The sequence below is a fragment of the Gymnoscopelus braueri genome (assembly GCF_963280865.1).
Source record: "Gymnoscopelus braueri genome assembly, chromosome: 12".
NCBI lineage: Eukaryota > Metazoa > Chordata > Actinopteri > Myctophiformes > Myctophidae > Gymnoscopelus > Gymnoscopelus braueri.
Window position 1 is genome coordinate 40,161,454 of NC_137614.1, and position 12,090 is coordinate 40,173,543.

Genomic DNA, 12,090 nt, shown 5'->3' on the forward strand with positions numbered 1-12,090 from the left:
TATACATTATGTATTTCCAGTTATTAGTGATGAAATGCATAGATAGATAGATAGATAGATAGATAGAAACTGAAATAATTTACAAATTAAGCTTTTATTTTGGAAGCCAAATAGCTTGTTTCAGTTTATTTGCGTGTGTTTGACGTAGCTCTCTCTCTCTCTCTCTCTCTCTCTCTCTCTCTCTCTCTCTCTCTCTCTCTCTCTCTCTCTCTCTCTCTCTCTCTCTCTCTCTCTCTCTCTCTCTCTCTCATCCCCAGCCCACACATCCATCCATCCACACATCATCATGGCCCACATTCATGCTCTGCTTATACACTTATACACCACCCCCCACCCCCACAGAGAGCCAGCCTTGCCCTCCGTGGGCCGCCATCATGTAGCCTACGTCAGAGCTAGGATTGGGGGCGAGCATACTAGGCTACTGGAGAAATGTATTCAGAATCATTACACATTCTGTTTCTGACAACATTTAACCACTTAAAACCCATATGGGTAACCGAAGGGCTCAAGAACAGACCACCATAAACGCAGATACCCTGGCTGCTGGCTCACTGAAGCAAAATAAATAAAATAAAATAAATCAAAGCTTAAAAAAATATATTTATGCATATGTGCACACACATACAAGTCATTTGTTTACATTTGTACACTCTCAGAATTAAATTGACAAGAAGACTTTTAAGTGTGATTTACTTTTTATTGAATACTTTTCTTGCTATGAGAGAACAAATGTTTGATCTTCATCAGGTCCCGATGAAGACTACACCCCAACAATCTCCCTTGTTAAACCCATGTGACTTTGGATTTAACCTTTGACCCATCAGATGAAGACCCAGAGATATATGCAGAAGATGCGTTACTGTCTTTAGGTTTTGATGACTGCTGCTGACATGAAAGGGCCCTCTGTTTATGACATTGAGGATGTGAATTTGACCGAGAAACACTGTGTTCTACAGAAGAGCATTTTGACAGGTTATTCAACTTAGCTGAATATTTCTGATTGCTGTTGTTGTGAGACTTGTGATGATATGGCAAGGATTTTGATCTGTGCAAGGTACCAGTCTTCGTGGCTGGATGTGACTTTAGATATTGTTTCAAATTTGACTTCCCAATGGACTGTGGTTGCAGCTGTACCCTCTCTTCTGGTAAAGACGCAACTTCTGGTCTTGATGAAGAAAAAAACAACATTTTCGTTATGGTTATTATTAACATGTTTAGAACACATTGTTAGATGATTATGAGTTTTTCTAAATGATAATTTTAACCACTTGAATCGTAGCGGTAGCGTCCCTATTCTGGAATAATTCTAAGTAGCCCACTGATCAACCACTGAAACCATCTTTTCAGAACAGAAACATGGCATGACAGACACATTGTTCATACTGTATAAATCTAAATCTGAACTCAAGCAGAACAAACTCACTGTGTTGTGGTCAGTTGTGTCTGGACCAGTCTTTCATTGATCGGGTAGAAATAGAAGGACACCAATCCAACCAACAGCAGCACGATGGACACCGGTGAGAACAGTATAATCAAAGCCATCACGACACTGTCGCCAGCGTCACATGATCCAGCTCTGTAGCCCGCAAAGCTGCAGGGCAGGAGAACATAAGACTACTTTCTATATACACACTGAACCAAGTAGGCAGACACATGATTTAAGCCTAAACTACACTCCGTCGATGGCAAACGACGGTGTTGCTTGCAAACACAATCACTTATTATTGGCTAGTGACACCGTTAAGCTTGACTCACTGCAATGACATGGTTGATATTCCAACAGCCAGGCCCCCTCCAAGCTTACTGCAGAAGGCATAACAGGAGAAAAATAGCGGTTCCAGGTCCTGGCAGGAGGGGTTCATCTTGGAAAAGTCATCCACAACATCTGGCAGCATGGACCTAAATGCAGATAAGCTGGAAAATCTGATTTCAACCAGCATACAACAGCACAATTATTCTCAAACTTTTCAATTTCAAGGACCTCCAGTTCGATATGTGTTAGGCCACAGACCCCCATTCGATATGATTTTAGTCTCTGGGTCTCCAATATACGCTGTAAACCCCTAAGTGTTGACTTAACTCAGTCCTGAGAGTGTACAAATGAAACCAAATAGAAAAATAAAGGTCAATTTGGTTCTATAACTCTCAATCATTTAGCTGGGCACTCCCTGGAACCCCCTCAAGGACCAGTACAACAGCATAACAGTGACATACTGTATGTTAAATGGTGCATTTATATAGCGCCTTTATCCAAAGCTCTTTACAATGTGTGCATTACATTCACCCATTCACACACAGACGGTGGAGGCAACCATGCAAGGGACCGACTTGCTCATCAGGAGCAGTAAATGGTTCAGTGTCTTGCTCAAGGTCACTTCGACAGAGAGAACCTTCCGATTCCCTTGCGGCTGCGGACACTCTGCTGTACCTCCTGAGGCACTGCCACCCCATGCTTAGAATGCTTAGAATGACTGACCAGTGACCACCTGACAAAATAGATCTGTCATTTCTCAGACAGCCTTCCGGCCATGCATGTGAAACATGAAACATGCATGGGCAGAATTGTGCTTTGATTCTAATTCGGGCAGACAGGGGCCTAGAACGCAGAAGTGGAAAGTAACTATTGTGCTTAAGTACAATTTTGAGGTACTTTTACTTTACTTGAATATTTCCATTTTTGTAATACTTTATACTTCTACTCCATTACATCTCAGGGAAATATTGTACACTACAATTGCCAGCTTCTTTAGTCACCAGTAACTTTGCCGAGTCATGCCCCACTTTGTGGCTCACGACTGTTTAAAAAAAAGTTCAACTAATTTTGACTTTTAATTTGTTCACCTTAAGTATATTTTGATCTCAATACTTTTGTACTTCTACTCAAGTAAACATTTAAATGCAGGCCTTTTACTTGTAATAGAGTATTTCTACACTGTGGTATTGCAACTTTTACTTAAGTAAAACAACCTGAGTACTTGTTCCACCACTACTAGAAAGCAGGGCATCTCTGCACCGTGTCCTGTGATTGCTGACTCACCAGGGAAGTAAAAACAGGGTGGCCAGGCTGCATCCCATCAGCACACACATCATCATGAAGACTGGCAGGTTAGTGGGCATGCAGGCAATAACTATCACTGCCGGAATGAAGACCTACAGGACATATTAACACATCACACACACGCAATAGGGCTGGGTAATACTGTATATCTATATTATATTGATATTGTGAGACTGATATTGTCTGGGATTTGGATATTGTAAAATTGTGAAATGTTTTTTTTCTCCTGGTGTTAAGCAATTGATTCATTAGATTTCATACTGTACTTTTAAAGTGTCAACACTTTTCCAAAAATATTGAAAATAGCTCAACACATCACAGTGCGACATGTTGTGAGCTTGTTGATCTGCTATTTTCGCTATCTTGATTTTTTTGGGGGAAATTTAAAAGAAATCTTATATTATCGTCACTATACAATATTATCGTCACAATATTGATAGAGTTATTTGCTCAAAATAGTGTGATATTTGATTTGATATTTGAACAGGCAATGTGGAGAAAAGGGAACTAATACTTTGCTGAATTATTGTACAACAAGCAGTAGTTTTTCCATTCATGCTTGCTTACTGATAGCCCAATGATAACTGTAGTCTTCTTGCCGATCCGTATGAGAACTGCTTGCCATAGTGGAAGTGCTATGCAAGCGGCAACCTATAAAAAGGATTTGCATTGTTTTATTTACCAAAAAAGTAATTGAGTTTGTTGTAAAGCTTTGTAATTAATAGTCCATGAAAGCAGATTGTAAATAATATATGGAAGGTAATTCTTCAGTAAGACATGGGCACACATCATCTCACCAGAAGAACCAATAGAAGGTGTTGGAACTGGGACCCCAGGCCAGCTGCATAGGTGCAGAACAGTGCAAAGTTACCCAAGGACATCTGAGAAATAAATGACAACTATTAATGTTCCTGCTGTCACAGGGTAACGAAGCAGCAGGTTCAGAGACTGAGGTAGAAGTACGGATTAAAGTGCTTCAGTCCAGCGTACAGGCTGACATGAAACATAGACATTAGGGTGGGGCGATATGACTTCAAAATCAATATCACAATCATTTTAAACTTGCCTCGTTTACAACTAATTAACTTATTTAATTATTATAAAAAATATGAGTGAAAATAGCTATTTTTGCATGCCACCATTGTACAACAAAGTAGAATACAGGGCTTAAAGGAGTAGTTCACCCAAAAAATTACTTACTTTCTATCAATTACACACGCGATGAAGCATTGAGCATTGAATTCATGGAGATTTTGTAGTTTTTATCGCATTCCTAAGCCAATAATTTGATGTCCGGCGGAAAGATGCTAATGTCTCCGGTAGGAGACTGAAAGGAGACTCTTTGAGTCTCCTACCGGAGGGACCGTCTGTCATCAGATTTTCGGCTTGGCAATGCAACAAAACCCAAAAAATCTCCATGAATTCAATGCTTCATGGGGTGTGTAATTAATAGAAAATAAGTAATTTTTTGGGTGAACTACTCCTTTAAGTGGTTACTCAGACAAATTGATTTAGTCCATTACAAAAAATCAATTCGAATTTTGTTGTGTCGATTTGTTTATATATAATTTATAAGAAAAATAACTGCTTCTACATTATTCGATTAACCTACTGTACATGAGCAAGATTAAGTCAGACGATTTGAAACCTCGGTTTCGATATATTTTTGGTTAATAATTGCCCAGCTCCAATAGACATTCAAGAACACTGGAAGCACTGATGAGATGAAACACTGGAAAATTAGATGATCTGACACATTAAAGGAACAGACATTCATAAATACACAGGGGAATGGATTACTCACAGGAGGAAGCACAGCTGGAGGTGACATGAACCAGAATTATCATGGAAACAAGAGAATTGGATAACAAGATGACCGGGGGTGGGGGGGGGGGGGTGACAGGCAGGACATAGGACAAGACTGATGAGACATGGTGAGTAGGGAACGACAGGCTGGGGCAGGGGCACAAAAGCACAAGCAACGCACACACGCCCCCGGCCGCCCCCCCCCCCCCCCCCCCCCCCCCCCCCCCGCCCACCCACCCACACACACACACACACACACACACACACACACACACACACACACACACACACACACACACACACACACACACACACACACACACACACACACACACACACACACACACACACACACACACACACACACACACACACACACACACACACACACTGTTCCAAACTGAAATCACCCCAATAAACTCAAATTAGGTTAGATAGAATGTCAAACACACATAGAGTGTGAATAAAGTCTAAACTGAGCCAGGCCAAGTGTGCCTCCGAGTGACAGTGAGGGAACGTAGGACATCTAGTGGACTGGTGGAGGAGAGGCACAGAAAAACAAACTCTAAAAAACATAAAGTCCAAAAGAATCCCGACAAAACAAAATTAAAAGTGTGAAAATATACTGTACAGACAGGTACAATAACACAGAGTAAATACTTTTGCATCCTTTGTGTGATTTGTTGTTATTAAAGCCAGTAATAAGAGAGTAATACGACTGAATGTGTCAGTACAGCCTAATTTACGCTCTGTCATATGGCGGTGTTGCATTGCAAAAATAGCTGACCCGTACAAGCTCACAAAGTGTCGCGGATGTGAGCTTGTAGGTCGGCTATTTTCGGCACGCCACACGACAAAGACACTAAGTATAAATCAGGTTTAGAATGTACAGTGCTTTACCTGGAATGCGAGGGCGCTGAAGACATAGCCAAGGACCAGTCGTCGATAAGGAACGTGGAGCAGCAGCATCTTAAGGGAGGTGAGATAAGACAACTGCACTTTCTCCTGTGAACAGATGGGGGCTGGAGATAAAAACAAAACAAATCAAATTAAATCCAGTAAACATAATAAATCATCTCTGTCAGGGTGGAAACCTCATTATGTCCAAAACTACTGATCAAGTAGGGCATTAATTTATGAAAGAACTCCAAAAGTTAGAATATGGAGATAAGAGGGTTCTGCCTGACAGCAACGAAATGAAAACTCAGGCCATGGGCCTGACTTATTCATCATTCATGTGGCCTTTTGTTAGCCTGGTAAACCCTCCCTCCGGAAATCTCATTTCTATTTGATTCCTGGAGTGAGTCTGGCATGAACCGCCTCTCTGCAATATTGGCTGTGTATGCCAAACGGCCGCGCCTATCAGCGTCGTCGCTCATTGTTCTGTGATTGACAGCTTACGTTGGCCAATCAGGTGGCGAGTTCGAGTGAGCCCAAAACACGAACGGCAGCCATCTTTTTCTTGTGCGGCCAATTCTCCGCTATTTTTTTACTTCAAAAACTCTCTAACTTCTATTTTGAGGCACGGAATTTACTTATAAGATATCGTTTGGATAGAATTTAGTTGTTTAACTTCATATATGTGGTCAATTAATCATGACAAAGCCTATTTAAAAATAAAAATTTAGAGAACCGGTAGGGGCGGGCAGTGACACCATTCTATCCGAATAAGGCAACCCATTTTGGGTATGGCTGTCTCAAAAGTCCCGTCGCGTCACATTAAGACTGGTGAACTGCTGATTGGCTGAAGGGGAAAAATTATCATTGGCTGAAGGGGTTGTCAGTCAACGGTATTACTCCCGCCCAACTCCAGCACAGCCAATATTGCAGAAAGGCGGATCAGGCCAGACTCACTCCTGAAATCAAATGGAAATGAGATTTCCGGAGGGAGGGTTTACCAGGCTAAATCAAATGGAAATGAGATTTCCGGAGGGAGGGTTTACCAGGCTAGCCTTTTGTCACTGTTAAGTGTGAATGAGAGCATCAAACAGCAAACATAACAACTATGAAGGAATGTCTATCAATGGACTCACCCTGCTGCTCCTTGACCCCGAGGAAGAGGAGCAGACTGCAGAGGAAGAACAACGCGCCCATGACCAGGGCAGAGGTCAGGAAAGCCTTTTTCTGCACAGTCAAATACTGAGTGTTAATTTAACTCTGAGAATGTTCAACAGCATTGTTGAACGGGTTCAACAATGCCTTTGTTGAGGTAAGACAAGTAAATTATAGGGTAACTAGATATCCCTGTGACTATGCTAAAGGCCATGCTAAAGCAATGCTGTTGGACTGCTATAGAAAGGGGAGAGTGTTCATCTTAGGTAGAGTTTACAGCCAAGGTTACACAGTAAAATCCTCAGTGTTAATTCACCGATTTGTAACTCAAGAGTGTACAAATGTAACCAAATCAACCCTTATGGGTCCATTTGGTTACGTGAGGTGTGTCAATGTGCAAGCACACGGCAGTAGTCAAAGGTATTGTGTTTGCACATTGGCACCTAATGTAACCAAATGGACAATATGGGATGAGGGTCCATTTTGGTAATGTGCAAGCATAGACAGTAGTCAATGGTGTTGTCTATACTTGCACATTGGCACACCTAAATCTAACACACTCATTAACTGTAATAGCTGCAGCTGTGTTGCCAGTACATCACAGTGTAGGCCTACTACAAGGTCAGCCTGCCTTATGATTGTTTAAAACTTCTTTAGTTTTTAACCTGTAGGCTACAGGAGAACAAACTACAAAATCGGCCTGGGGTTTCATGCCCCTTTAACACTGAGGATTTCACTGTACCTCCAGTATTTTATTATTTACGTATTTTAACTAAATGGCGTGTATTATTATCAATACCGTGCCCTGTAGTGAAGCGGTGTGTGTTGGCGGTGAAGCTGTAGTTTGGAATATTCCCTGACTCTGGATCAGTTGTTGTTGACACGCCCCCTCTCTTTCTGCGTTGTACACGGCAACGACCTGACCCTGGATCACCGAGGCCACCAGCATCGCTAACATTTCCACACCCATCCCTGTCAAAGAGAGGCAGGGAGAAGAAGCAAGCAATGTATCCCAGAATCACTCATGATTAGGGGTGCAACAGTTATAAATAATATCAATAATCGATATTTATCAGTTCCAAAATAGAGAAAATAGCCGATCTATAAGCTCACAAGCACCGCATCGTGACACATTGTGAATTGGTAGATAGGCTATTTTCACTGCACACTGTTGAGCAACAAAGTGTAAAATTTGTAATAATCAATTTGTTGCTATAATTTTGTCAAATATATTGAAAACACACTTCTCGATTATTGTAGTAATCAAAAGTTATCGATAGAATAATAATCGATAGTTGCAGCGCCAGCCCTACTGTCTGATTAAACGGTTTGTATAAAATGTCTGCAGGCTTCATTGACAGACAGACAGACAGACAGACAGACAGACAGACAGACAGACAGACAGGAGATCTTACTGTACTTACTGTACGCTGTGGCGGAATCTCTGTCTCTCTGGTCTCCACCCAGGAACATGCTTAGAGAGAGGTAGGGCACGTTGTAACACTGTTAATGGATGAGAGACACACAGTTCATTTAAAGGTAGGGTAAAGTGATCTTTTTGGGTTAAAACAAAACAACACAGGGGTCTCCCCGTCTCTCCAGATCTTTAATAAACAGGAAGAAAAAAAATCCGGTGGGTTGCCAATTTCAGCCAATCATATATCACCTTCAATTTTATAGTGTTCCAGTTTCAGTACTTCCAATTTCACTTGTTTATCCTGTATTCTATAATTGTACACTCTCAGAGTTACAAGTGGATAAATAAACACAGAGGATTTTAGTGCGTAGGTGGTGTTGTAACAGTTAATGGATGGAGAGGTAAAACTCAGGGTACCACGGTCGCCATGGTGACAGTACCAGGGAGCAAGTGAGATTGGCATGGGAATGTTATTTAAAAAAAAGAATGTGTCACCATGGTGACATGAAGAGGAACATGGTACTTTATAAGAAGATGACAGGTTGCAGATTGAGGTACATGTTTTTAAATGAGGTTGTCACATATAAAGAAGAGAGATTATGTTTTATTTCAGTGGGTCTACTCTGTCCTATTTGACCAGAAATAACACACTGGATCAACAAAATGGATTCTATTAATGGTACACGTGACATACTCAAATTCCTCTCTCTTTGTACGCACCTTGGATTTGTATAGAATTGCTAAATATTGTTATTTATCAAGAACCTCCTTTGAATACTTGAATACAATACTTGAATAGAAATCCTGCAAATCCTGGGGAATTAATACCCCCCCTCTTAGATGAATTGCTAGTGATAGCTGTTGGACTGGAAGTTCATCTTGTGTTGTCTTTCTTCATGTCTAATGTTTTATTTATATTATTTTTCCAACCAGGCCAATGTTAAAGGTTACCAGGAATGGATAATAAAGTTCTCTCTCTAAAGGTGCTTAAAAAACACAGTTAAATGAAAACTGTGTTTGGATATTACTGGCATGAATAAGATAAATATCTTCTTGCATGGGAAAAAAAAAAGAAAAAAAAGAGGAAGATGGAAGTAAGGAGGTAAGGCAGTAAGGAAAGAACAAAGGAAGGAAGGAAGGAAGGAAGGAAGGAAGGAAGGAATGAATGAATTAAGCAGACCTTACACTCATGAGGGTCTCGAACAGACAGGCCGTGGTGAGGAACCATGGGACGGAGACAGCGTGTGACATGCTGCCATGGGGCAGGAACCACATCAGGATGTAGGACAGAACCCCAAGCGGTGTGGACAGAATCAGCCTGCATCACACACATTACAGCCTGCATCACACACATTACAGTGCTCTGTTGCTCTCCACAACAACAGGCCTTTTATCAAGTCTGGGACCCAAACTTGAGCTACATCATAAATTATTATAATCATGAATTATTAATTTGGTCTTTTGTGGCTTCTTGGTCTTGTGTCGATGAGAGGTTGTACTTTTTTCTTTGAATACTATTGTACTTTACTTACACATTTGTGTGACATGTAGTGTCACACAATGACACAAAATGTGTCAAGTGTCAAATCAAACCAAATGTGTAAGTTGTCATAATATCATAGTCTTAAGTCTAAGTCTAAGTCATGTCCATGACCACTTGTGACATGACTGAACTGTTTATGATTATTTTAGTTTTGTCTGTCAAAAACGTTTAAAAGTTTGCTCCACTCACCACGGCATGAGTTTACCAATGTGTGTCCATCTACTTCTGCTCACCAGGTATCCAACCAGAGGGTCAGTCACAGCATCCCAGAACCGACTCACAAACAGAATCATAGACACATAGAAGGCTTCCATCTGGAAAATAATACATCTTCGTTTACATTTATCTCATAGCTGAGATAAGCCTCCTCTCTTTGAGCTGATGCTAAAATCAAACACCAGGGTTTTTTCTTGTTGTTGATTATGAATTATTATTGGCCAACATCAATGTGAACATGCTTGGTCTCACTCATTTCCAACTGAGATTTTAGTGATCATGTAAACGTGACCTTGCCCTTGACTGTGAAAGCATGGCCATTCCGTTCAATTAATTTGTGTTTATGGGCTCTAAATCATTATTTTTACATGATGGTCGCTGTCCTGGGATGTGGGTGTGTTTGTACCTTCAAAAAACTGGTAACACTGAAGGCTAAACAGCCTTGTCAGTAAAATAAGTGACATGGGCTGCTACTACATGTCAGGTCATGAACAGAGGTGATAATATTCTCTTCATTTTCCATTTATTTAAAGATTACAAAAGTTCTTACTGTGATACCAATCTTAAAATATAGGATCAAATGAATAAAGTGAAAGTCTATTTGTTCAAGGATTTCTATTTGTAATGTAGCATGTAGCTTTCACTCCTGTTCTTAAACTGTACGTCAGCTTTAATTCTTACCCGAACAATATCCAGTAAGAAAATCTGAAGTGAGACGTTCATAGCAACGGTTGTTATCTGATATGGAACTCCACCCAACCCATAGAGCAGTTTAGTGGCCAAAGGGATGCCTGCTGTCCCCTGTATGACCACAAGGAAGTGTTACTGGACCACATTTTAAACAGTTTAAAGAGACCACAATGGAAATAATTTGCGCATCATTGAATTGAATATTGTGTTTACTTCTATGTCAATCAATCAATCAATCAATCAATCTGCCGTAGAAGGTGTCGCTTGCCAAACTAGCTTGAAGTTCATTCTTCTTTTGGCAAGCAACACATAGGCTACAAGACAGATCATAACAGTGAGGAGAGCATGAGCATTGCAATATCAGATGATACACACTGAAATAAATGTTTCTATTTATGTATGGTGGTCGTGAAAGATGCTTCAATAAAACTGTCTATTGTAGAAGGCTAGCTGCTTCCAACAATGGTAGATCAGTTTCTCTAGGCAAAACACAGATTTGACATTTTTATCATTTTATATAATGTAAACAATCTATACAGCTTACCTTCTGACACCTTGTTGTTTTGCACTTGTTCTGTAAGTTAATCTTTAAAGTTTGCAGGTGATCTCCAAAGGTCTTGAAACAACTCATCTTTATGAATGACATGGAACAGCTACTGGTACAAAAGTGACCTACTTGAAGCTTTTTAGGTAACAAGTGGTCTTTATACACATGCACATGCACATGCACACCAACCCTAATCCCCTTAACAATTGCATATCTGGTCAAACAGCATTTTTCAGAACACCTCCCACCTGCCTATAAGGTTCCATAGGTTGAAAAATGATGTGACATTTTAAGGCTATAATGCAAAACATGTGTCTGTTTATTCTATACTTCAATATAGATTTTATCTAGACCAGGGGTCTTCCAACGTTTTTTTCATACCAAGGACCCCTTAGCTGAGAGAGATGAAGCAGATTAAACCTTTTCATAGACTTCATAGATAGCTTCAAAGACTATCATCAGTGAGTGTTGTGTAAATTACGTTTTTTTGTTCATTTTAGACATTAAACCCTCAATACTTAGTAAACTTAACATTTGGCTCTGTGCTGTTTGTGTTCCTTTTTCCCCTCTACACCAAACCTCTTTCCCGAAAATAGCTGATCTACAAGCTAACAATGCAGCAAGAGGTGTTGTGAGTTTGTAGAGCTATTTTTGGCTAATGTTCCCCTCAAAATAAGGATGCTAGGATTCACATATTTAATGTAAAAAAAAAAGGGACCCCCAAGGGGTCCCGGACCCCTTGTTGAAGAGACCTGATCTAA

General features: G+C 40.4%; 1 protein-coding gene across 1 annotated transcript; it reads right to left on the reverse strand.

Annotated features, from left to right (window-relative positions):
• Window positions 1-1,419: 1,419 nt before the first annotated feature.
• Window positions 1,420-11,413, reverse strand: mfsd2al2 (major facilitator superfamily domain containing 2a-like 2; the record flags this gene model as incomplete). The annotated part of the gene is made up of 13 exons (XM_080443983.1): window positions 1,420-1,591; window positions 1,756-1,899; window positions 3,038-3,150; window positions 3,626-3,709; window positions 3,856-3,939; window positions 5,765-5,886; window positions 6,898-6,988; window positions 7,716-7,888; window positions 8,341-8,419; window positions 9,519-9,651; window positions 10,066-10,190; window positions 10,774-10,893; window positions 11,327-11,413. 13 exons carry the CDS (start codon window positions 11,411-11,413, stop codon window positions 1,420-1,422), a joined length of 1,527 nt encoding a protein of 508 aa, XP_080300109.1.
• Window positions 11,414-12,090: the final 677 nt, after the last annotated feature.